This window comes from Abramis brama, assembly GCF_963993115.1.
Source record: "Abramis brama genome assembly, chromosome: 10".
Lineage (NCBI taxonomy): Eukaryota > Metazoa > Chordata > Actinopteri > Cypriniformes > Leuciscidae > Abramis > Abramis brama.
Window position 1 is genome coordinate 16,438,847 of NC_139972.1, and position 27,511 is coordinate 16,466,357.

Genomic DNA, 27,511 nt, shown 5'->3' on the forward strand with positions numbered 1-27,511 from the left:
GTCTCTCCAATTTAAGAAAGCAAACTGTAATAATTCAATTATTTGCCAGGATTTTGTCAAAAGAAACAAAACCTGATGATCTAAGCACTGATTACATTAGGTGCAACAAGGGTACATGTCATGATTTTGAATAAATAACTTTAATGAGAGTAAAGCAAAGTGAACACATAAAAGAAATCATAAAATCAACACGAGAAAAGAGAACAGTACATTTGTTAAAAACTAAAACAGCAGTTGATCAGAACAGCATATATATTTCCATATGTAACCATGTAATGATTACCACTGTTCAACTGAACTAACGGTTTAGCTGTAAACTCACATCTTTTACTCAATGAAGACAATCAAAAAAGTGAAAAAGGTTTATGTCTAAAGTGCCTGTTGTTACATAACACACAGACCAACTATAAAGTGCATGGTAATAAAAATTCATAGGGAAAAACATCTTTGGGGGTTGGGGGTTGGGGGGTGGGGGGTGGGGACTATGACCTTTCATAATTATTATCTTTAAAAGTCAGATCATATATGTTGATGTCATTGACATACAGTATAACTGTGTTTGATTCCACAGTGATGGTACATCAAAAAAAAAAAAAAAAACTACTCTTCACCCAAAAACACAAGGCAGTGGCTCCTATATATTGCTCCTGTGGCAAACTTTGTTAATTGTTCTATTTATTAAAGACCACATTTTGATTATTTTTGCAACCTCTGACCTCTAGTAACAAAAGGACAAAATTAACAACACATTTCAACAAATTTAAGTAGCAATAAAGCCACTATAACCCATTACCATAATGTACGAGTGATATCCCAAATTTACGCAGTGTTTGCTTAAGCCATTTGAACTGTAATATATAGAGTATACAGTGAAAGACACACTTCAGTGAACAATTAAAGCATTTTTAAACTTTTTTAAATATTATTTTAATCTTATTAACAATAGAAAACCACTGCCCTGCAGAGGTTGTATATTTCTGGATAATTTATTATAGTTTTTATTTTTATCAATCATTCAGCATAAATCTGCATCTCAGGCCTGAGCTCAGTCTGGTGAAAACCCGGATGGCCCACAGCTGTGGAATACAGTCTGTTATTATGAATCGGCATGCAGCCGTAGTTCGGGAAAACTCCAGAACTTGCCCGGCTGTTCTTAGCGACTTTCGGATGTACGGACACATAACTTGCAGAATAGTCAGATGGCACAAACACGCTACGAGTTCTTGTCCTACTTTGGGATGAGAACGAAAGTCTGTGGTCCCGCTCCAGAGTCATTTTCGCTTGACTAGGTGGATGGCGAGTTTTTACACTATGCGATCTCTTAGACCTCTGAGGGTCCCTGCTCATTGCTCGAATGTACTGGTAGTCCTCTTTGGAGTTGCTGAGAGTGTTATACATCAGACTGTCTTGGTTGCAGTGTGTTACACCGTAGCTATTGCTGGACCCAGTGTGTTTAAAGTCAGGGCAGCTGTACTCCTTATGTAGGGTCAGGTTACGTGGCAGTGCTGTGGACTCGAGCCTGTGTTGTGGATAGTTGTGCACTGATCGACTCGGCTTCATTATATGAGCCGATTTAGATCCCTGCCCATTGCCATGCCTGTCTGACTTCGAGGGAACAGGCATATCAGGCTCAGAAAGTGGGTGCTCTGGGGAGTAATGGGACACCATGGTCACCCTGTACTTCCCATCAGCCCCTTCAGTTGAAATCAGCATCTCCTTCCCAGAGTTTGACCTGCTCCTAGTGTGCATTGTTTCTTGGCACTGACGGTCACCTCTTACAAGACGGGTCTGGGACAAAACTGGACCCGACAACCTCTCCTTGGCTGCGTTTTCATGCCTAATGGACTGACTAAAATGTCGATCAGATAAACCTGAATTAAGAGCCCCGTAGAGAGAAGGGTTCTTCATTCTTGGCTGGAGGCCGACATCTCTGGTCATGAAATCTGACTTCTTGTTCACCGGGAGGTTGCGTAGAGGCTTCTGGCACTCTGTACCTGTACTGCCCATAAACTTTGATGAACGAGAAGGCAGTTTGCTGAGTGTGTAAGAGAGAGTGTATCCATGACTGTTTTCTCGGCATTGACTGTATCGAGCCTCTGAATAGGGGCTGTACCTATACCGAACCTTCCCATCTTCAAAGTAAGGCCGCACTTGCTGGATGTCCGATGCCGGTGGTTTTTGGTAAGGTTTCCTCTGGCTCCCTTGATGCTGGAGGAAAAAAAACTTGTCCTCTGGTGGAGTATGCACTGAACGTACCCTGCGGATTGTGGGGTAGACGGATGCTCCATCCAATGGCGGATACCTTGGTCCTCCATGTCTATATAGACCAACCGAGGAGTAGTCTTCCCGTTGACCTTTATATTTAATGGACTGGTGTAGGGATCGTGGTGCAAGGGTATTGCAGTAGTTTCTTGAGAGAACTCTGGGATGGGGACGCCCATCATCAGGCTGATAATAAGGGGTGCTTTGCCCAACTGGACTTGACCAGTTTTGTGAGTAAGCAGACCTTTGGTCTCTGGGTTTGTACTGAAACGCTACACTAGGTGGAGTGCTTGAAGCTTGTGGAAGAACTTCATGCACTGAAGCAGGCATGGCTGTTTCCGCCAATATGGCTCTGAAGTTGGCGGCATTAGCAGCCTGCTTGTTGTGCAGAGCATCAATGGCTGAATGACTATCCAAGGAAGAAAACCTCTCTGAAAGAGTTGGCTGTAAACTTCCACCAACCTCCATCTCAGCAAGGCTTGATCCACCTCTATCTGTTCCAACTCCAACATGGCGGATGTTATCTCTCATAGTTTTCTGGCTCTCTGAAGCCAGCTGAATCTCTGGATCTCTTGGAGGAGAGTAACCCTGAGAGGGCACATGGGTGCACTGGCCACCAGCTGGTGCATCACAACCATCAGAGAAGCTGAGTCCGCTCTCACTTCCATGGCAGGCGCAGGTGCTGCGTAGGCTGCCTCCATCGGTGTGGCTTTCAGTAGACATGGTGCTTGATGGATCCGGGAAAGTCCTGCTAGACACATACCGTTCCTCTCTATCAGAGGATGTCTGTAGAGGAGGAGGAAACTGGAGTGTGAAGAGTGGGTTCTGATGATTAACTGGAGAAATAGGTGTGGGAGGTTCAGAGCTTCCACGTTTGCTGAGTCGAGTGGCCTGCTGGGCGGATTCTGCTAGCTCTAGAGCTAGCATACGGGCAGCACTTTTTACTGCAGGCTGGGGAGTTATGAGAGACACAGACCTCACCAAACCAGGCGTACATTCAAATGTCACTGCACCTAGACGGAAAAAAAACAAACCAGTCCTTTTAAATGGAGGAACACAGGACCAAAATACAATTTGAAAGAAAGGTTAAATGTCAGATTTGCTAACTTTCTGGCTTTCTCTTGCAAATATCCTAAATATCCTGTCCTAAAAATCCTATTCCACATATTCCATTAGGTCAAATGCTAGTTTTGCTAACATTGTTAGCTTTCTCTCATCATTATTATTATCTTTATTTTTATTTTATTTTTTATTTTTTTATTTTCTGGTAAATTTAACAATGAAATAACCCAAAAAAAGGAGTAGGCTGAAGCCAAGGCTTATATTTGCCTACCCTATTTAACCACATACCTGAAGAATCAGCATTATAAATTATAAAGAGAGAAAAAAACAAAAAAAACAACAGCATACATAATTATAATACATAACATACTAACTGAATAATCATTAACAATTTTCTTTTTACTTTTTTTTTTAAAGCTAAACAGAGAAGTACATAGTTTCAAATCATCTTCTAGTAAATTCCATAATTTCACACCCATAACTGATACACATCTAGATTTTACATTAATTCTTTCTTTTCCACATTCAAACATAAACAGGCCTCTTAAGTTATATCTACCCTCTCTTAACTTAAATAATTTCTGGATACCAGATGGAAGACTTTTATTAAGTGCTCTATACATTATTTCCAATATTTTTATATATACAATATCTGTAAATTTTAAGGTATTACTTTGAATAAATAGTTTGTTAGTTGGTTCACGATATCCTACTTTATTAATAATTCGAATAGCTCTTTTTTGTAACTTAATTAATACAGCTATATTAGTTTTATTTGCATTTCCCCATATTTCTGAACAATATGACAAATAAGGCATTACTAAGGAGGAATATATAATTCTCAAACCTATTTTATTTATTAGATCTTTTGTTTTATACAATATTCCTACTGATTTTGCTACCTTACTTCTAATGTATTCAATATGTGGTTTCCAACTAAGTTTATTATTAAGATCACACCTAAAAAATTTATTTCATAGACTCTTTCAATTTCAACTCCATTTAGGTGTAATTTAGCATTGCTATGAGTCCTATTACCAGAAAATATCATAAATTTAGTTTTATTTTCATTTAAAGATAACTTATTATAGTCAAACCACTTCTTTAACACAATTAATTATTTTTCTACCAGTTGCAATAGGCTAATTCATCCATATTTTTTCCAGAGCAAATAATATTTGTGTCATCAGCAAACATTATAAATTTCAACATTGTAGATACTGTAAAGATGTCATTTAAATAAAGAATAAACAATCTATCTATTCCTTCAAGTTTAATGCTAGTCTTGCTAATATTGTTATGTTTTCTTGCTAACATTCCCAAACTGGAGTACTTGGAAATGTTTTTAATCAAATAAATCTTTTTAATTTTCATAATTAACAGCTTAACACATTCAGTTACTGTTTTAGGGAAAGTAAACAAAATAATGAGTGTAAGTGTTGGGTTCGGCAATTTCTGAGATGACACTTGTAGCAGAACATTATGTTCTTTTTTATAAATATATTTGGAATGTAAGGCTGCCACTGACCCGAGTCTGCTCTTCTGTGCTCCTTGACATCTACAGATTTATTTTCTGCTTTGCAAAAACTCGCAGAGCGCTGATGGCCTTCCCCACCTCTCGTGGACACACTTGGCTTTTTCACAAGAGACATAATGTCAGAAGGACAGGACACAGTACTACTCTTTGCTGCTGAGCTCTTCGCTGTGCCCTCTTGGCCGGTCTTAGAGGTGCCCACCCCCAGGTTAGTGGAGGCGGCCGGCACTTCATAGAGTTTGTGATTTGCATCTTCTGAGTGCAGTGGGATGAGATCAGGTGGCTGAGAGGGACTTGTGACTTTGTCCAAAGGCTCTGACTCAATGAGGCTGCCTCCCGCCTTCTTGCGACTGCCTCTTTTCTCCCTTTCAGACGCTGTGGGATCAACCAGCTGCGTGGACTGAAAGGCCAACGGGTCTATGTCTAAGGAGGCCATGCTTATAAACTCCGCTTCTGCTGCAGGGTGGGGTGGAGATATAAGAGCTGGCACACAAGAAGAAGAGGAAACAGTGTCCTTTATGTGGTCTTTGAGACTGGAGCGGGAGTCTCCAGTCAATCTGCTGTCCAGCAGTTCCTCATTAAAGGAGATTGACAAAGCATCACTGGTGGAGAGCGGTCTACGTGGGCGATAGATTTTTGATCCACCTGAGACAGAACAACAGAGATCAGCCTATGGGTGAATATACAGTAACAACTGTAAAACAGGTGAAAAGTCACTGGAAAAAAACTGTATTAAAGGTTCTGTAAAGGGGCCCTTTCTCCACACCACCATACAAAGATATGTCAGCAAACACCGAAGACAGAGAGACAGATGTGATATCTCAGGAAGAATATTTCAGTTTTATGTGTTTCAGTATTTTATAAGTGGTATAAAAAAAAGCTTAAAGCACCTTTAAGTATGGAAATGGAAAAGGTGATATGTGATTTTTACCCTCAAAGTTATGTGAAGAGGACAGAGATTCTTCACTTTTAGCAGATCTTAGTGTTCCAGTGTCTCCTCTTCCACCTGTAAAAATGAACCAGAGTTCATTGACTACATTTGTTTTTTTATCCTGCTACACTACCGTTCAAAAGTATGGGGTCAGTTAACATTTTTTTATTCAGGGTGCATCAAATTTATAAAATTGACAGTAAAGACATTTACAATGTTACAAAAAAACCAAACAATTTCAAATAAATGCTGTTCTTTTGAACTTTCTATTCATCAAAGAATTCCGGGGGAAAAAAAACATATCAGTTTCCAGAAAAAATATTAAGCATAACAACCGTTTTCAACATAGATAATTATAAGAAATATTTCTTCAGCAGCAAATTAGCATATTAAAATGATTTCTGAAGGATCATGTGACACTGAAGACTGATGAAAATTCTGTTTTGCCATCACAGGGATAAATTACAATTTTAAATATATACAATAGAAAACAGTTAGTTTAGTTTGTAATAATATTTGCAATAGATTACCATTTCACTGTATTTTTTTATATTTTTTTATATGAAGCCTTGGTGAGGATAAGAGATTTCTTTCAAAACCGTAAAAAAAATGACCAACCTCAAACTTTTGAACAGTAGTGTACATATGTTTAAATTTTCATTTAATGCTTTTGAGTACTGAATATAGTGTGACAGTGATGACTAAAAATGCCCTGTAGGTTAGGCAGCTCACTAAGCTTGGGAACGGATAAAGGTTTGTATTAAAAAGAGTCAAAGCTGCACCTGGAAGGGGTGTGGTTTTCATCTCATTAGGCTCACTGGGATGGCGGTGCAGTTTGGGCTTGGCAGTAGCAGACGACTTTCCCATATTAAAGAAGGAAAGCCAGTTTCCCACAGGAGACTTCTTTGCTTTGGTTGAGCCCTTCTTCCTACATTTACCAGCAACAATTTCCAGTTATTAGTCCACATCTGCATTTTTGCTAAATAATGAAAATACCATAGACTAAAACCAGAACAAACTGACAGACCTCTCAGAAGGGAAGTCTATGACGGTGTGGAACTTGCCCTGCAGGGCGGCAGGCCCCTCTCCCACATCGATATACTTGCTGTCAGGAGACACGGGAGAGTTGAGCTGGGCTTGAGTCCGGGCCTGGGCTTCCTCCAGAGAAAGCAGCTTGGTGGATGGAGAGCTCACCATTAGTGACTTGGGTCGAGCTAAAGTACTGTGGCCTGTGGATTCAGGTTAGAGTTATGAGCTCATTTAAGATCCTCATTAGTAGAAAGTAGATTAAAATCAATTCTGGTGGGAGGAGAATTGCAGAGGCTCATTTCTCACCTGTGCTGTGGCGGATCAGGGTGCTGAGTTTGGAACTGAACAGAACATCGACGTGATTAAGGATGAACTCCACAACAACTGACTGAACACGCACCTCCATAAAAGCAGAGGTACCGCTGAAACAAGCTGACTCAATCTGTTTAGACCTGCAACATTTGAGGGACAGTGAATGAATTCAACTTTTTTTTTTTTTTGGCTCAAATAACATCTTTACAGGTAATTTTACCCAAAAGCACTGTTGAAGTCACCTGAGAAGATTTGGAGCCCAGACAATTGCAAGGTTTTTGCAGTGCATGTTGGTGACGGCACTGTATGTTCCCATACGGGATAAATGTCTCATGAGAAACTCGAGAGTCCTGAAAAACAAAGTACAAGATGTTCTTCAAAATATCTCCTTTTGTGTTACACATAAAAAAAGTGTGTCATACAGGTGTGGAATAACATAAGGATATTATTAAATATTGACAGAATTTCCATTTAGGGTGAAATATTGCTTTATATTTAAACACAGATGCATTTATTTCTTTATTATTACTATGCATCACATATTTACCTAACACTTAATGAGCACAAAAAAAAATGAGGTAATCATCTGATAAAGAGAAAACTGCACTTCTCCTTCTCATCAGCAGAGGATGCTGTGCACTCATCTAACCTGTAGTGTGGGGGAGGCAGCTGCTGTATGACGTCATGGACTTTGACCAGCCTCTCCTCATCTGTGGCTGCGGATACAGCATCCTGGGAAAATATGCCAAAACATCACCTCTGTGTTCCAATATTGATACTACACACAAAACATCACCTCTGTGTTCCAATATTGGTACTACACACAAAACCTCAATGCATCAGTGTTGCGGTAGTTTGAAGCTTACTGAAAATTTCTCATATAGCTGGTAGGTCAGCAGTGGGTTGGGAAGCTCCCGAAAGTAAAGTTTGCACAGCGATCCCACCGAATGAATGTCCTGGACGTAGGTTTCCCTTGTGAGATCTGGAACATGCTCCGAGTCAAACTCGTGCCTGCAGACACAGGAAGTTGATGCTTTTGCTTTTACATAATTTTTTACACTTTAAACTTTATGATCATCCAAGAATCATAAAAAAAAGTATCATGGTCTCCACAAAAATATTAGGCAGCACAACAGTTTTCAACATTGATAATAACAATGAGTACCAAATCAGCATAAGAATGATTTCTTAAGGATCATGTTACACTGAAGACTGGAGTAATGATGCTGAAAATTCAGCTTTCCCATCATGGGAATAAATAAAACCGTTTATAATATTACTGTTCTCACTGTATTTTTAATCAAATAAATTAAGGCTTGGTGAGCATAAAATACTTAAAACCTTAACAACAACAAACTTTTAGTATATTCTGTACACATTTTTATATACTTAAGAAAAATTACTATAGAATGTATACTGAATTTTTTAACCTCACCTCAGTTTCTGAATGTTAGAGGAAATTCCAGACAAGCGGTAAATTCCGTCCACGACTCCATTTCTCTCAATGAACTCAGTGCAGCTTCTGATGACCTGTGGAACTGTTCAACACACATTAAATCTGCACTTTTAATATGATTTACACAGTATTACCCTTCCAATGAAAGATATAGATGCAATAAACTTCCTCAAATGTCTCTCTCCTCTCACCATCATGGCCCGAGTTAAGCAAATGTTCTCCAAGGTCACAGCCGAACACTCTCTCTTTCAGGATACCTCGCTGTTTCAGCTTCTGCTTGGTGGGACGCGACTTCATGAACGTGCGCAGAAATGTGATCAGCTTGCCATGCTTCTTAGACACTACAGAACATTACAAATTTTTAAAAGCTTTCAAATCTATGTTGCCAGCTTGTAACACCTCTACATATCCTAAGGCTGATATAAAATTTCATTTGAAATGGAATAAAAAGTAATGCACCAATAATAGAATACTAATATAGAGGAGATTTTTTTTATCCTTCAGAATTAATGGTCTTAGTTGGTCCTTATTATAAAAGCAATAATTATTTTGTAATGTGTTACATTCTTTTTATTTAATTATACTGATCAGCTGATGAGCATCATCTCTCTAATAGAAGAAACTATCTCTGTTTTACAATATTCTGGGCAAAAAGTTAGTACCTGGTTTGGCCAATGAGCTGGTCACGTTTGAAGGGATTTTCTCACTAATCAGTTCCACACATTCAGACGGAAAGAATCCCACCTGTGAATGGAAAGATAAAACAATGAATGCTGTGAATCCAAAATAATCCTAAATGCTTCATATCTCACTTCATTTCAACAAGGGCAAACTTGTCATAATTACTCTCTTTAAACGGTCTGAAATCTCTTAAAGACACAGCTGTGAATAAGTCTGTGAATCCCTCTGTATATGACATTTACAATCTTGCTGCAGAACATTAATACATTATTTATAGCCCTGTGTATCAGTAGCAATTACTTTACAACACGTTTATCACCACTAAGAGAAACACTGACTGTAATTAGTCGATGTTTTGACTCAGATGTGACAAAAAAGCTGCAAAAACGTCTCAAATGTATAGTAAACCTAATTCTAAAGTGATGACAGTTTTCCAACACATAGGCCTATGGGCTTTTTAATGAAATCACACATGCAGTGGAATAAACTGCAGTGCCATTACACACTGTAGGAGGAATATATGGTGGTTTTATTTTGAAAAATATTACAATATAAAACATACATCAATTATTTTGTTAGATTTTTTTTTTTTTTTTTTTTTTTTTACTTAAAAATTAAAGACATAAAAAAAAAAAATGACCCACTTGAAAACCATGTTTGCCCCTCCACCAGCCAGTGTCTTCTTTAGGAGGCATATCAATTACTGATACTATGTCTCCAACCTTTTGAAGAGAAATTACACTTCGGTTACTTTACTCCAAAAAACAAATCCATATACTGTATAACGATACTATAACCATACCTCAAAAGAGAGCTCATCTGCTGCTTGGGCGATGTAACGCTTTATGACATGGGCCGCAGCTACAGCGGGAACATTAATAGATGATTCATCGTGAACCAGCAGGTGGTTCCCTTTGTTATCAATCTAAGAGAGTGAAGAAAGATGCATCAAAACATATGAACATTCATATAATCAGTAACCAATAAAACATCACCTTATGTAGTGATTTCATATTCCCTTTTACGATGACCTGAAAGGTGCAACGTCAGTGTGGAAAATACACAAGACGCTGGGAAAGAGCAAGCAAACAGCTTATGGGCTGAGACAAGTTGAGTCAGGTGTCTACTACCCTTGTTAATGACTAACTAGATATAAGAAAGTGGGTGTGAACTGTTGCATTATACACAAAGGTCTGAAGTCTGTACTAAAATGGGTTTGTGTTTTATGAGACATTGTGAGGAATTTACCGCTGTTAAAATAAAGGTGTGAACCTCTTTTGTTAAATACACTGTAGTCAATTTGCTGGCAATTGCATCTGTATTTAAGAGACAGGATTTGGGCAGGCAGCCACAGGAAGCCTTCAGGTGTAGTGTAGGTAAACAAACAGGAGTGACATTTATACCTCCATCCATGTGAGTGCTGGCCCGCAGTTGATCTTGTTATCAGCGATGGCTGAGAGACGGGAAATGTACGCAGTAATCATCTGGGAAAGTGTCTACAGAGAAGAGAAAAAAAAACAGACACAGAGAAGGGATCATAAACAAAGAGACAAGTTTCAACACTCTCATTGTGGTCCCTTTGAGATATAATCCATTGATCCAACACAATAACTCTGTTCCAAAGCCTTGTTGACTGCTATCTATATAGGCAATCATTGTACCTTCTAATGGAGCATTCTAACTGACATGAACCTCACAAGAATGATTTGACACGTGCTACAAAGGCAGCAACACTATGTGACACATAAATAGAGCACTGCACAAGAAGCATAGTGAGCTTGACATTAGCATGTCGCTAAGCTAACTACACAATAGAGTGCAGCAGGCAAGCTCTGGAAGTAAAAATCCCATTCATTTCATCCAAGACATGCCTGCTGTGAGATATGAGGTTGTTAGTTGATAGTATGCTTTTGTTGAAGCCTTTATCCTGCATCATTTCAACTTATTTTTTAAATAATCGTGTTCAACAGCAGAATTCCTGGTGAAAAACTACATTACCAATGATTCTGCAGAGAAATCTCCACCAATCAGAGAATTGAAACAAGCAAATCCTGCGAAAAGAACTCTTTAGCATCCGTCCACTCCTATGAAGCTCTGTCAATGATGTAATCGAATCACTCTTAAACTACTTAAATACCTGAAGATATGTACATTCAAAATATATATGCAAAACAAAAACACGTACCTTTTTTGCTTTAAAGTTGGCATGAAACAAGATTTGCTAATTTTTTCCCTATTGTGACGAATATCCAAGTGAAACTTCTATTCAAAAATCAAAAAATCTGTTAATTTTGTCCACTGGAAATTTCTTGGATTGCTGAATAGTTGTCCCGCCCTCACACCAGTAAATCATCATCAGAGAAGAGAATTGATGAATTGAGGTAGGGGAAGTTAATTTGATTAACGATTATTCTAACCATTCTATTGAGTAAATGGTCGTTTTTAATTAGACAACAATTTTTAATCAATACTTCAATATTAAATGGATTACATTAACATTACCATTTTTCGTCCAACATTTTGAATTTTCACTACACTTGATGCAATGCATTGTCTTCACCAAGGATACATGCAGACATTGTACTCAATTTATAAGCTGCAACTATAAATGTGAGGTGAACCTACCTCAACTTTGTCCTTCAGGCTGTCTATTCGGGGCAGTTCAGGAAGCTGAGAGAATCTTCTATCATAGATACAGAGGTGGAGGTGCTTGTCAAGAACACGAAACTCTTCATATGTACGCCTCACTGTCCACTTACGACCCTAAGACATATCAACAGAAATGAGAGGGAATAAAGAAAGAACAATAATTATGAACAAAGAAAGAGTTAGACTGATCTTCAAATCTCCTTGAGAAACCATTCAAAATGGATGATGATCAAACAAAAGTGTTTTTTTAAAATATTTTCCAAAATAATAATGAAGTCATAATTATGGCATACAGCATAGTTTTCAAAATTTGGGAATCATTAGAATTTTTCAGCAAGGGTGCATAAAATTGGTCAAAAGGGTCAGTAAGGACATTTATGTTACAAAACATTTCAAATAAATGTTGTTCTTCTGAACTTTCTATTAAATCAAAGAATTCAGAAAAAAAAAAGAAGTTTGTGGACTTCATACAGCTGTAAAAACAATACAGAGATTTGCTCCAGTGGTTTAGAAACAGCAGAGCGGGACTTTGCTAAATCCTTTCAGCTCTCACACTCACCAGCACAAAAAAATGGGCTCTGAATTCATATTTCTAGAAGTTCTGTGGACGAGTACAAAAACCTTCCCAGAGCAAAAAACACCCCCATTGTTTCAAAATGGAAAGAAATTTAGGACCAAGAGTATTTACATTTACAGCTTTGTCTTCATCTTGGCCTCAAAATCCTCTTCGAAAATCCTGTTTTTTCCTAAATCCGGATGCATTCCATGAAATGGATAAATTGCTGTGTAAACTGCATGTGGTTGGCCTGCCTGTTTGATCTGAAGCTCTTAAAAGGTCTTTTTATAACTTCACCATTTTTCTTAGCATGGCAGCGGGCTTAGCTTTTGCTCTGTTGCCATAACAAATCAGTGATCCTGGGATGATATTTTTTCAGTAATGGATACAGACGTTTTAGTTTTTCAGATTTTTTTCCCCACTGTGAAACAAGCTTACCTGGCAACATATCTGGACCAGATACACTAACTCCTTTGAGTCCAGGCCATTGTGTGAGACATCGTTCCGATCCTCAGGTAAAGACAGCTGTGGAGACACGCACACAGAGAGAGATTCTGAATGTAATTATTACTTAATACTCCTATTACAATATATTAACAAAAAATGAGTTGGTGACACAGAGACAACAAGAGATCTACAAATACATAAAAGGGGGGAAAAGAAAGAAAGAAAAGGGACTGCAGGTATACCACCCCTTAATAGTGCCTGATTCTTTCTGGTTTCAGAAAGCAAACACAACAAAGAATATTCCCAAAACAATGGCATAGCAGTTCCAGTGGAACTTCATCAAGCCTTTTCCTCAGAAGTTTCCACAGCTGCTGACTGAGCCAAGATGTTGTGATGTTTTATAGATGTGTACAATGTGTATTATTGTCCTCTATAAAACATCACAACATCTTATTGTCCCTGCAAATGTGATTCGACCCTTGACTCCATAAGCTGCTGTGATTCAGGGGTTTCAATATACAAATGAAGCATCTAGTCTGGTAAACTCCACACAGAGGCAGTGCTGTCTTTGTAGTGTCTGCTGTAATTTACTTCTCTGCATCATCTCAGTAATGCAGACTCCCCATGCATCATTCAACACACACACACACAACAAAGACAAGAACTGCGTTCCTTTAATTGATAGAAAATGCCGATCCAACACTGAGCCACTTCAAAGGTGCATTAAACAAATTAAAGCATTGATTATTTATATATAAAACTAACAGAAACTTACACAAGCTTTAATGACCTACTTAGCAATTGCAGTTCAGTAAAGTAATACAAACTGCAGGATAAGCACTTGATTTACAGTATCCGTCACTATCTTCCTTCTAAGCACAAATAAGTTCATTAAAATAATGCACATCAATGTAGAATTTTTGCATCCTAATGCATCTAATTGAATTAGAAGGTTTTGGATCAACAAAGCTGGTTAAAAAAAAAAAAAAACGCAAAAGCACTAGAAATCCAAATTAGATTTTTGTCCTACCAATAAACGTATCCATCTATCCGTTCATCCATCCAATCAATAAATAAAGCTTTAACAAAGTAAATTTACTTGAAATGCAAGATTTTAAAACTAAATCTTACATACTTTAGTAAATCAAAATTCGTCAATGGTGTAAGAAAAATAATAACACAAAAATAAAAACTTAATTCAAGATGGAGCCTCTGAAAATATTAATATTTTCTTTCACAATTTCTGTGGTACAATGAGGGGAAGAGACAAAAATACTGCAACTAGAGAACATCACAAAAAATGATAAACAGTGTAGTGTAATATATATATATACACTGTCATGTGGTTTTACTATTGTTTATATATACAAAGGCGGCACGGATTTTAATTTCCTCATAGTGGTTCTAATTATTCTGAATGAAACGGATGGATACTCACTGATACGCCGTCTGTCTTGCCTTATTTGGCACGCTCAGGCCCATTCTGACAGATCCAACCCAAGATTTCTCTACCGTCTCACACCTGAGCCTTTCCTTATTCAGCCTCTCTGCTGATGTTCTGCATGGCTGCTGCACGCAGACGCAGTAACCCGTCACACACACCCCCACAGACCAGCCGCCTATGCTCAGTCAGCCCCAGCTCATCAAAAACAAATGGCCGGATTCAGAGCGGAATGAAAATCAGCAGTGTGCTGCAGTGAAAACACGTCCTGTCTGAAAACACAGACCTTTTCCCATCTTCATCTCCTGCAGTAGAGGGATGTGCATGATGCTGTGTCTAATTACAACTGAGGAAAAGGACAAATATAGAAATGGAGCACCACCCCCCTCCCCACCACCTTCACCTTCTTAGCCCCTCCCTGCGCTGAATGTTGGTCCTCCCACTGGATCCATGCAGAAAGGAGCTATGCTCTCAGATACAGAGCTCAGAACAGGACAGATGCATCAATGTTTTGGGATGAATATTTTACATCAGACATCCAGTGGTGACTATTTATTTAACAAAAAAAATATCCTTTAAAAAAAATCTAAATCTAAAATAATATAATATAAATGATACTTTTTTCTTTTTTTTTAATTCAAAAGTATCATAGAATGATCATAGAATTTTATATAGGCTCCCTTTTTGATGATTTTGTTTAGGAGAAATGTATTTGCCAATTTCTGCCTACATTCTGCAATATAATCCTCTCAAGAACAAAAACATATTTCAATGACATGTAAAGACCCCATGAAATGGTTTAATTGACACCATTTTCACTTTTCTGTATTGACATGTTTCCTATATTGAAAGAGTAAATTGGGGTGGGACATATGAAGAGAGGAATTGTCCTTTTTAAAAGTCAACAGTCATAATTGCTACACATATATATATATATATATATATATATATATATACACACACACACACACACATTGTCTGGACATGATAAACTGAAATGAAAGCTGAAAATTGACCACTGAGCAGAGGTTTAAAGAGTATCTGAAAACCCTACTTGAGTAAAAGTACAAGTCACCAATTTCAATACGACTTGAGTAAAAGTCTTAGAGAATCTGATTTTAACAATACTTAAGTATTTCACTCATAGTGAATGTAGGCTCAAAGATGCACTAGTCCTCAGCACCCAAGAGAGATGCCAGTGAAAAACAAGAAACAGTTGATTTGTAAGGAGAGCAAATCACATGTTTATTTTCTAAAATCAAAATAAAACTGAACACCTCAATATTGCAATAAATCAAGGTTGACACAACAGCCTCTTAAACGTCTACAAACACTCAAGTCTCAGTTGAGCTCAAGTGCTCAAAAAGGCCATAGTAAACCAATATCCTTCAAAAAGATCACTTTAATACAACGGATAAATAAAATAACGTTGAGTAAAATGAAATAGTCAAAGCCTGCTTGCACTGGACGTGCTGGTTTCAGGTCCATCTCATATGAAACACCTGTGATTCAGCAACTACAGTAATGCACACACATTTGTGTAAAGTATAGCCTTGTTGACAAGTTTGGGTGAGTAAGGTCAAAACGCACACGATGTAGTACCTTTAATGCCCTGTAGATGGCGATATCGCTTCTTTATAGCAGAAATAAAGAGCTGAAGAAAAAGTTAGGTGCCATGTAAAATGTAAACAGTAATTGCACAACTCATCACAAATGTACTGTAGTAAAGAGTACACTTATTAAAAATGTAGTCAAGAAGAGAGTAAAAGTTGCTAATATCTTTGATACTCAGTAAAACTACAAAGTACAGTAACTACTGTAACTAGATGTAGGCCTACTCAAATACTTTACACCACTGCCATTGAGTCAATGTTATTCTGACCAAAATCACTTGAATGCACATTGTAATTATGATTTCGCAAGTAGGAACTTCCCGCGTCATTGTTATTTTTGGGTCATTTTCCCAGAAGAGAAAGACTATACATTTTAAATGTGTATGTTATTTTGACAAATTCAAGGAGTTGTCAAACTCACATATAAATGGCCTAAAAGATTCTTTAAAAAACCTGAATGCTGTGGTGTAAATCTCCAGTCGAGTCTTTGCAATCTCTCCATGACAGGCCCTTGTTAAACCACTAGTTTGGAAAATTCCTCTTGTAAAAACATGCCAATTTTTTTTTTTTTTGGCTGAATCTATGAAAACCTGAGATCATGTGCATCAACTCAAAACTTGTAACAATGAATAAAATACATTAACACATTTAAGTTTGCAGAAACTGCAGTAAAAAGCAGACGCCAAAGGTCAACAGCCACACCGGGACTGAACTGATTGTTTACGTCACACAATCCGTGGATTAAAATTCCACTCAAGTAATAAATTGCAGCAAAAGCTTTTTCAAACAGAGGTAGCAATAATCCAAAAGAAAATTCCTCAAGTTACATAAAAGCTAGAAAAAGTAACCCAGTGATCATGAGTTGACCTTTCTCCATCTGGAGCCACAGCCCATCTACAGTACAGTGCCATCATTTACACAAGGATTGTCAGCAATGCAATCACGTAATGCATCTTCCCCTAAAGAGGAGTGCCGGGAGTCATAAAGATCAGAAATTAATCAGACTCCAAAAATATGATAAATCATATAATCCAGCACTGACCCACTTTATAATGTACATCCTGGATCTGGATCCATCTATATTGTATTCTACGAGACTTCTTGATCATGAGTTTTCAGTAAAACTGACTTGATGCATTGCCGTTTCATTATAAAATCTTGATGTTGCCCACCCAGTAGTATTATCAGCCAAGCAGATTAAGCTCAGATAGCAGAAGTATCAATATTTCAAGATAGATCCACTTACTGGAAACCCTCTCCCACAGGCCAGCAGCACCGTTTGTGGAACCTGCTGAAACCTGCAGGTTTGGGTCCATTCTAATGAAATGGTGGTGAGTGAGGGCTGCAGCGCCACATGAGGCCCTTCCCTCCGTCTGAGGTGATTTATAGCCGAAAACACAGAAACTTAATCAATGTCCCAACTAGCTGCTCATATGGAGATGAAGGTGACTGTTCTGAGATCAGTAAAAGCTCATTGCAGCATCACTGAATTTGGCCCAGTTCTTCCTCTATCTCTCTCTGCACTAGTGAGGAAGAGGCAGGGATCCTGAAAGCTCCTCAATAAACCTGAGCCGAGGAATGTGGAACATTCACACCACCTCTGGGAATGCATCAAAGGTATACATGAAGACGCCACAGAACGGATGTTAACTCAATACCCTATTCTAGGACTAAACACAGACAAGCTTATTCTAGTGATCTAAAAAAGTTTATGGAAGCTTAAACTACATTTAAAAATGTATGAATGTCAATGTATTAGACAATATAATATGAAACCAGAGTCAGCTGCAAACAAATGATGACTAAGTGTGGCGAAATACTTTTGGGGCCACTGTATTGTTTAGGATAGTGATCAAGGTTTCACTACACAACAAAATAGAAAAAAGCTTTTACTGAAATACATACTGTATAGTGAAACCTAAAATATGAGTTTCTTTGTAGTGATATCTGATCAAATGACCTGAAGGCAAAACGTGCATCTCTCTCATATTTCATCTCTCACATATACGTGAACAAAATGCACATGGTTTCTGTTTACATAAAATAAGGCAGCTTAAAAAAATAAATAAAGTTTGTTTTGCACATACAAAAATGTGTGCCAATTTGGATTTTTTATGGTTTTAACCAAAAACCTATATAAATAAATACAAATCATCATGTGGATATGAGGATATCTTAAGAAGGATATTTAAAAATATTTATTTTGCCCTGAAAAGAAAAGGCAAAAAAATTATTGAAAAACAATATTAAAAAGTGCACAATTCATCACCTTCAGATCATTTATTATGATCTTTTAGTTTTGTTCAGTTGTCATCAGCACAAAAAAGGTTTCTATCTAGAGTCCCTACAAAAGGCACCATTGCATTAAAATTGCTGCTATCTGATACGTGTTCACTGATATAGAATTATTAAACTGCTGAAATGTGCCCATGAGCTTTGAAAGCAACAAAAGAGAAGCACAACATTCCTTCTGAAACAAACATCAAATGTCTTATTTAACTGTTTTCAGTACAGTAGAGTGTCTGTTTTCTGGTCCATGCATGAGTCTGGACTCCTCCAGCCACCGGCCACTGTGTGTCAGTGTGACGCAGTCAAAAGACTGAATGCGATCTAAAAGCATAGTCTGTGAGTCTGTGACTCAGTCACAGTCTGTGACCTTGAGAGCTGAAACACACAAGATGATGGAGGTGAAGAGCAAAGAGCTGTGAGACATGAAGGCAAACTTCCTGTCCGTCATCTATGGCACCGTAACCTGTTCATGATGCATCGAAACCAACACCCTCAGTTCTCAGAACAGTATACTGTACATACAGTAAAAAGACTGAGTGGTATTTACTGGAAACGATATCTGCTGCTCTCTGCTGGAACCCATCAGCATAGCAAAATCTGGCTGGACAAAAACATGTTTTGGGCCTGATATGTTGAAATAAAAATGGAGAAGCCTAGTTTGATGTTCTAGCAGAGACAGTATGGGGGGAAGAGGGGGAGCAGACTGACCACAAATTGAATACAGTGGCAAATATGGAATGGAAATCACATCTTTTAGTTAAAAGTGCCTTTTCTGATAAAGTTTGTTTACTCGAGAATGCACATAACTGGACTAGGCTAAAAATTATTTTTTTAGTGTGATTTGAAAAGTTTAGTGGCTTGAGGGTGTAACCAAAATGGCTGCCAAGTGAATATAACTAATGGAAATCTCCATTTTACGTCCACCACAGCTATTAATGTCATTAATCATCACAGTTATAATGACGATGAAGATATAAAACATTAGACCGCCCACATTTACAAATCAACACATTAACATACGCAGCATATGCAGCATCCTGGCCTGCCCTGATAAAGTGCTGATACCAGAACATTTGCATAAGAACATAAAATAAAGCTTAAAAAAGGAATTTTATAACAACAATTGAATGAACAACAATTAAATGATATTTAACAATTGAAACTTGTTTAAATCAATTTTTTGACTGTTCAAAATATACCTGTACAAATAATTTTTGAATACAATTAAGAAGTTTATGATAAAATAGCATTTTCCTAGTTTTACATTGGCTGCTCCACCTGACATGGAGACATATATAAAGTGTACAATATGGCCAATTAAAGCTTAAAAAATATATATATATTTCCATTTTCCATTCAAAAGTTTGGGATCAGAATGGCTTTTTTTTTTTTTTAAAGAAATTCATCATTTTATTCAGCATGGATGAATTTCTACACACACACACACACACACACACACGCACACACATACATATACACTTTGAGGAGAGTCATCTGTTTACAGATATTGCTATTATCTGAGGAAATGGACACTTGTATATATTTAACAATTTGGGGAGGAACAATAACGTTGAAATTGAAACGGCTAGCCAAGATGTTTTCCAGTCAGCGTAGGATAGCAAATAACCAGACAGAGACCAATGTGGACTGCTTGTAACTTAAACCTCAGCCCTGATTTCAACATGATGGATAATCTGCTACCAGTGAAACCAAGACCACAGAGCCTAATTAACACATTCCCGTCAACCATGAGCAATCATGGCCTTCAGCAGGACTGCATTTACCATAAAAACCCTCACCTGCACGGAGCCAAAGTCAACAATCTCATAGTGGAAGTGGGCACATTCTGCCAGCCTGGGAAAATGGCCTTTGGTGAGGGACAGTCTGCAAAACAAAAATTAGTATTCATCAGTATTCTTCTCCGTAGGTCTGAAGGAGACGAAACAGAAAATGGATTCTACAGAAACCTTCCTTTTAACATATAAACACCTACTTTTTGACGTTCTTGACCTTCATGCTGGCCGTACTGACACATGAGCGCAGAGAAGACTCTGCAGGCAGTTCATGGACAATCGGCGCTCCTCGTGCCTGCATATACGAACACACAAACAGACGATAACACAGCACTCTAAATGCTGGAAGCATGACATACAGAAATCCAGTACACAGACGCACCATAACAGCAATGGCGTCCTCCCAGCCTGCAGTCTCTGCTGGCTGCAAGCTCCTATCTTCCTCCCCCTCATCCTCCTCTGGGTGGGGCCTTAAAGAAAAGAGAATCAGAGAGGGCTATGTTGAAATAAGCTTATGCTACGACATACATACATACCACTGCATAGCATCACTCGGCACAAAGCAATAACACCAATGAAATTCCTGAACTAGGATTGCCTTAAAGGAATAGTTCACCCAAAAACGACTCAAATTTCTATTACTCTTCTGTAGAAAACAAAATAAGATGTTTTGTAAAATGTTCATGCTGCTCTTTTCCAATCCATGAAATCATTCAGAGGTTGTCAACTCCAAAAATCTTCTTAAAAGCCATCCATATGTCTGGTACACTATATTCCAGGTACACTTCTGAATCCACACAACAGCTTTGAATGAGGAACAGACCAAAACTTACATGCTGGAATACTCTACACAACCTTTGCACCGATTCGCTAGTTGCAGAAAGTCATAGCATTCTGCAGATTTTGGGCAGTCGGACTTAACCGATTTCACAGAAAATCAGAGTATTATGGGAACAAACTCGTTTTTTGCTTCAGACAAAATCTGTTTAGATTTTAAAAGTTGTGTAGCGTATTCCAGCCTTAAGTCGTTATTTGTTGAAATATTATAATCCTGCCATAATTTCCAAATCTCATTCATTCAAATCTCATTCATTTAAACTTGGCACCACAATATGTCACAGCAAAAAAAGCTATCGTATGACTTCAGAAGAATTGGAATATAACTCACAAATGCAAAAGTAGGCTACATCTTTTGTGTTCGATAGAAGACAACAACAACATGAGGGTGAGTAAATGACATGATTTTAAATTCAGCATTAAATGAAAATGTTTAATCATTAAATGAAAATCATTACCATATCTGAATTTCAATGAAGAGCAAAGGCTGGAGTTATGCAAATTTGTTACAAACCTTCATAGATTTGTAAGAGGAAGTGAGACTGGAATTACTGGTGACTCAATTCAGGCAGTTCAGAATCGCTTCTTTCTTTTGGGTGAAAGAATTTGCAGACCTTTTACATTTACAAACAGCTATATTACACACTGCATGAAAGGTAAAATATTTGAAAAAGCATAACATGGGCATTTAACTTTTTGTAGACTTAAACCCAGGTCCCCACAAGCCAGAAGCTCCTATATGTCTCGGACATGCGCAGAGCTGAGCCACAGCTCCGTTGGATATATTCCCTCTGACCCAGTTCCTTTCCTCACAGTTTTGGCTGCCTAATCAAGCAGGACATGCAGGCAATCAACTAACCAAGTTGAGAGGCACCACTCATTACACTGAACTCATGACCTCTGAGTGAGGAAATAAGCAAACAACCAGCTACAATCTGACCAAGGCCAAGCTGTGTCAATAACACAAGAGTAAAGGTGCTAAACAAGCACATGCCAGTCCTAATGCGTTTTCAATGTTCAATTACTGTGGACCTTATATAATGTCTTTAGACCGTTAGTAAAGCTGTTTGGGATGTGTAGTAGTTAAACCACTCTTGTGATCAATCAGATTATGTACAAACCTATTATGCGACAGAATAACAGTTTATAAGACAAGCATGATGAATTATACTCAAAAGTTTCATTAATTTCTTGTTTCTAAAAATAAAATCTCACTCTTCATTTCACATCTACTCTTCATGAAATGATCCACCCATTTCGGATAATCTCCAGAGCATTACTCAGTTCACCCTGCAGCTGAGAACATGGGCAAGAGGGTCGAAACAAGGAGACGGCATAGAAGATCAGATCAGTGGTGGTAAAAAAGCACACTATTGTACGTTTTGCAACACACAAGGATATCGCTTCAATCAGTCAGTCACAAATGAATCCACCCTAAGTAACAAAGAACAGGGCTTGAAATATGATGCACTCCAGGGGTAAGGAAAGGTGAGCTGGAACAGCTTTAAGGATTTGGAAGCCTTTAGAATGGGAATAAAAGCCTGGAGTTTAGGCGATTCATTCAGTAGACAAAAGACAGAGTCAGTGATTTTGTTCCAGAACATCCTACACTCCTCTTGCAGATTAGACCATCGTGAGATTGAATGATAAATGCCTGATCCCGTTCATGGAAGAAAGAGGCAAAAGTTTACTGCCATTTTAAAGTCACAGGTGCAACATTATGGCAGGATAGTGAGTTTCAAATAACAAATTATGGGTCAAAACTGCAATAAACATTCTTAAATCAAGATACATTTGATTGAGAAGCAAAATGACGTCTTGTTTAAAGAAAAAAAATATATATATATATATTGAATATATTGAAATAAAAATAAAAATATCTGTTAGTGGAGTAAGAAAAATAATCTTGTTTTCCCTTTGAATTAAGTTTATTTTTCTTACCATATGGGTAGATTTTTTTTTCTTTTTTTTTTTCTTGTTTTAAGCACAAACTCAATTTAGATTTTTTTATTTTATTCAGAAAACAAGAATTAATATCTTATGTAATTTTGTTTCAAGTGAATGCAATTTGATTTAAAGAATCTTTAGATATTTTTTAATGGAAATCAAGAAAAAATCCTAAACAAAAAAAAAATGAAGTGAATGTATTATGAATTATGAGTGTCCACGATAATGATAATTTTGTCAGCTAGTTTTTTTTAGTCTTAGTTCCTGTGTCAAATGTCTTAGTTATTATCATATTTATATATATTTGTCACATCTTTTTCGCCAAAAATTAACACTCATAAAGAAAAGAAAACACTTTTAAAAACTAGTTTAAACCACCTGTGACATGTTCTTTGTATTCATAATTTAATATGGTTTTGAAGGGAAAAAAAAGCATGACTCGTGCTAAAAAAAACAACTTTAAAATATGTAATATGTAATATGTATTTTTTTCATTTGAGACTTTTTAACTTTGATGAGGGTCTGCAGGAGTGTTTATTATATAGTTTCCTGTTTTAAGTTTTTTTTGTACATGTTGGTTGTATGTGGAGAAATAAATTAAAATAATAAGGTTTGTTATTTAAAAAAAATTAAAGATTAACTACAGTACTTAATGTAGTACTTAATGTGTTATTCCTTTCAATAATTTTATTTTATCAGACTTTTACTTTATTACATGATATTAGAACAGTTAACACCCTGATAACTAAATTAATTTTGAATAAATGAATAGTTAGTATACTGCAAATGCAGCGTCACGTCATTGACTATTACATTAAACCATGCCTGCTTGCTTGGGGAGGTACAGTGCAAACGTTCATTGAAGACTGTCCTTGTTATCATCTCTGTAGGGCACCAGTTGCACACAAATCACCACTATAATTTACTCCTCAGGGGACAAATGCACATCTACTGCAAGCAGTGCTGCTGAAATATGCTGTCTCAGAAATAGAATAAGGTGACCAGTCACATGACACATAAAATGCCTGTGTGTGCAAAAACCAGTACATGCACTGCACCTGATTATGCAGAGAATCAGCCAGTTGTGAAGAAAATGCCTCATCTAACCTTGCAAGAGAGACACGCAGACACGCACGATATGAGGTATAACTAACCATAATCGAGCACCGCAGCTGCCAAAGTAGACTGAGAGGAGAAGTATGCAGGCTGTTACTCACCCTTCACAGGGATCATGACTGCATGCGTCTCTCAGAGGTGTTGGAGCTCTGCCGTGTGTCACTGCTGCAGTCCCGCTGCACGCCTCCATGATACTGAGTCACTGCAACAGCTGCCCGTCTGTGAGGGGAGGGACCAGACCGGACTTCGCTTTAAGACAAACCTCCAACCTTGGCAAAGGATGAAGGCCTGTGGCATGCACATGTGTTATGCATGCAAGTACATTGTGGATTTATTGACTTAATATTTATTGCCATACCAGCATCAAAGGCTATATTCATTGCAATAAACAAATAAATAAATGTTATGGATGGATGGATATATTTATTGGATGGATGGATGCATGAAAGGATATAGATGGATGGATGGATGGATGGATGGATGGATGGATGGATGGATGGATGGATGGATGGATGGATGGATGGATGGATGGATGGATGGATGGATGGATGGATGGGTGGATGGAAGGATGGAAGGATGGATGGATGGATGGATGGATGATATATTGGATGGATGGATATATTGGATGGATGGATGCATTAAAGGATAGCCTATATTTATTGGATGGATGGATAGATGGATGGATGCATAAAAGGATATATTGGATGGATGGATGGATAAAAGGATATATTGGATGGATGGATGGATGCATTAAAGGATAGCCTATATTTATTGGATGGATGGATGCATAAAAGGATATATTGGATGGATGGATGGATGGATGGATGGATGGATGGCCTATATTTATTGGATGAATGGATGGATGGATGCCTTAAAGGATATATTTATTGGATGGATGGATGGATGGATGGATGGATGGATGGATGGATGGATGGATGGATGGATGGATGGATGGATGGATGGATGGATGGATGGATGGATGGATGGATGGATAAAAGGATATATTGGATGGATGGATGGATGGATGGATGGATGCATTAAAGGATAGCCTATATTTATTGGATGAATGGATGGATGGATGGATGCATTAAAGGATATATTTATTGGATGGATGGATGGATGGATGGATGGATGGATGAATGGATATATTAATTGGATGGATGGATGCATGAAAGGATATATTAATTGGATGGATGGATGGATGGATGGATGGATGGATGAAAGGATATATTAATTGGATGGATGGATGCATAAAAGGATATTTAATGGATGGATGGATGGATGGATGAAAGGATGGATGAAAGGATGGATGAAAGGATGGATGAAAGGATGGATATATTAATTGGATGGATGGATGCATAAAAGGATATTTAATGGATGGATGGATGGATGGATGGATGGATGGATGGGATGGGATGGATGGCTTCTTACAACATTACAATAACAACAATAGCATTTTGCTGTTTAATTTTTGATATACATTCTAAAAGTTTTCCCAGGTAAACTGGTTTTAAAAACACACACACATATATATATTATATTATATTATATTATATTATATTATATTATATATATATATATATATATATATATATATATATATATATATATATATATTAGTCTATATAGTCAAACAGATAATGAATGCACTAAATTTAATTTGAGTTCAAGCAAAAATCAGTTGGTGACTGTGGACCTTGAATCTAAATGAGCTTAAAGAAAATCAATAACAAGGACTGTTTGTGCCATGTTTAGTGATGCATGACCGTGATGAATAGGATTCACACAAGACTTATATAAGCAAGGTTGCAATACGCTACTCCATCAATAATTCAAGTGTGAAGTATAAACAAAAGGAATGCTGGAATATTGAGCCACACCCACGGTGACAGTTGAACCACCTCAAAGAGAGAAACCTTGTGAAGACTGACATGCACATAATTTATGATCTGATAGAGTACCAAGATAAGAAAACTACAAAATATTCCTCTCACACTCTGGCCCTACTGTCAAAAGTGCTGACAGGGAGAACCTTTATGTTGACTCAGCAGAATGAACCTTCCCTGACAGGAAAGACAGCTCCATATGTGTATGCAGGCACCTGAGAGGGTTAACTTCACCTTCATAAGCACACAGTATCTCCGGTGATTAATCCAAACCCATTCACACTGCCCGTATGTACACTCAAATAAGGATTATTTCATTATTTTGAACAGTAAGCGTAGGTTATTAGAGTACGTGTTTTATGGTCTATCTGCTTTGATATGCAACAGAATACAAAGGGGTCCAAATGTCCGAGACTACATTAAAAAATCTGGGATTTAAAATCTATTAGCCTAGAGATTCGATTTTTAGATTATATAAATATATCAGGATATTAAAAAGCAAAAGGAGTGACATTCCAAATACTAAAATATTTTTAAATGTATATATATATATATATATATATATATATATATATATATATATATATATATATATATATATATATATACACGATTCATCAATTTGACAGCACTAATATATAAACATAAAAGTTTGTGTAACCTCATGTGTATATTATTATATTTATTTATGTATATATATATATATTTTTTTTTCTTCACACACACACACACATATATTATAAACATAAACTTTTATATTTGACAGCACTAATATGTAGGCTATATATAAGTGGAATTGCAACGTATAAATTATATAACTGAAGCAAATCATGTTCAACTGTTCACTGAATACTAGCTTGAAGCAAGAATTCAGTGAGCAGTTACATGATTTAATACAACTTGAGCATGGGATTGTGTGAAAGCTGATGTACATTGATGTGGTTGCTAAGCGACAGATTGTCTTGAAATCCTTCAGGCATCGGTCAGTCTTGGATCCTGAATATCTGATGGGGAATGTTTACAGACAGGAAATAATATCCATGCACACGTACTGTATGTGTTATTGTAACGTGACTAAGGAGGTGAAGAAATTAACCGTATAGTGGTTAAAATATTGCTTTGGCTGGTAATAAATTGCGCACTGTTGTCATGGGCAACATCATGTGACTTTGCTCGTTGTGTGTGTCTATGTTTCTTAACACTGGACTAAACAGGTGCTTGTACTCAACCAGGGGAAGTGAATAAAATGGAGGTTTTTAAGGAATTTAACACGGCGCATATTAGACACAATGTTTACGCACGGATACAATATCACAAAAAATGTGCATATATATATATATATATATATATATATATATATATATATATATATATATATATATATATATATATATATATACTTAGTTATAATATTTACAAGTGCAGATGCTTCCTAAATCGCCAGTAAAAAGAGGAAAGATCAACACGAGTCACTCACCTGTCTGTGATTGTTTCAGCGTTACTCCCCCAGATGAGATCCAAGAGTTGAATCCCTCTATCCTTTAGTGTGAATCGTGTGAAAAGGAGTCAAACAAAAGCATCCTTCATCGTGTGTGAATCAGTGTGGGATCTGTGGGAGAGTGAGTGAATGTGCTCGGTCTCGGAAGGACACATGAAAAGTTCTTTCTCAC

General features: G+C 37.3%; 1 protein-coding gene across 3 annotated transcripts; it reads right to left on the reverse strand.

Moving 5' to 3' along the window:
• Positions 1-122: 122 nt before the first annotated feature.
• arhgap32a (Rho GTPase activating protein 32a) lies at positions 123-27,452 on the reverse strand. Of its 3 annotated transcripts, XM_084125721.1 has the most exons (22): positions 27,319-27,452; positions 24,057-24,174; positions 20,438-20,525; positions 20,256-20,350; positions 20,062-20,146; positions 12,911-12,997; positions 11,893-12,030; positions 10,671-10,763; positions 10,070-10,192; positions 9,912-9,989; positions 9,249-9,330; positions 8,778-8,927; positions 8,566-8,668; positions 7,997-8,141; positions 7,780-7,862; positions 7,373-7,480; positions 7,125-7,270; positions 6,817-7,018; positions 6,572-6,717; positions 5,790-5,864; positions 4,853-5,503; positions 129-3,275 (listed from the first exon to the last, which is right to left on the reverse strand). In XM_084125721.1, exons 2-22 carry the CDS (start codon positions 24,143-24,145, stop codon positions 1,012-1,014), a joined length of 5,031 nt encoding a protein of 1,676 aa, XP_083981847.1. In that variant the 5' UTR covers positions 24,146-24,174; positions 27,319-27,452; the 3' UTR covers positions 129-1,011. The 3 variants fall into 3 exon arrangements, with proteins under 3 accessions (XP_083981849.1, XP_083981847.1, XP_083981848.1); XM_084125722.1 differs by lacking the exon at positions 27,319-27,452 and having other exon boundaries at positions 24,057-24,247; XM_084125723.1 differs by lacking the exons at positions 20,062-20,146; positions 20,256-20,350; positions 20,438-20,525; positions 24,057-24,174; positions 27,319-27,452 and adding an exon at positions 14,358-14,657 and having other exon boundaries at positions 123-3,275.
• Between the last annotated feature and the right edge of the window lie 59 nt (positions 27,453-27,511).

What these genes read in the sequence shown, in the direction of transcription:
- arhgap32a (XM_084125721.1), bottom strand. Translation starts at nt 24,145, where the DNA reads ATGGAGGCGTGCAGCGGGACTGCAGCAGTGACACACGGCAGAGCTCCA. An exon ending in TGGTCCAGATATGTTGCCAG is followed by an intron (nt 12,031 to 12,910) that starts GTAAGCTTGTTT and finishes GATATGTCTTAG; the next exon opens with GGTCGTAAGTGGACAGTGAG. An exon ending in ATAGACTTCCCTTCTGAGAG is followed by an intron (nt 6,718 to 6,816) that starts GTCTGTCAGTTT and finishes TGGTAAATGTAG; the next exon opens with GAAGAAGGGCTCAACCAAAG.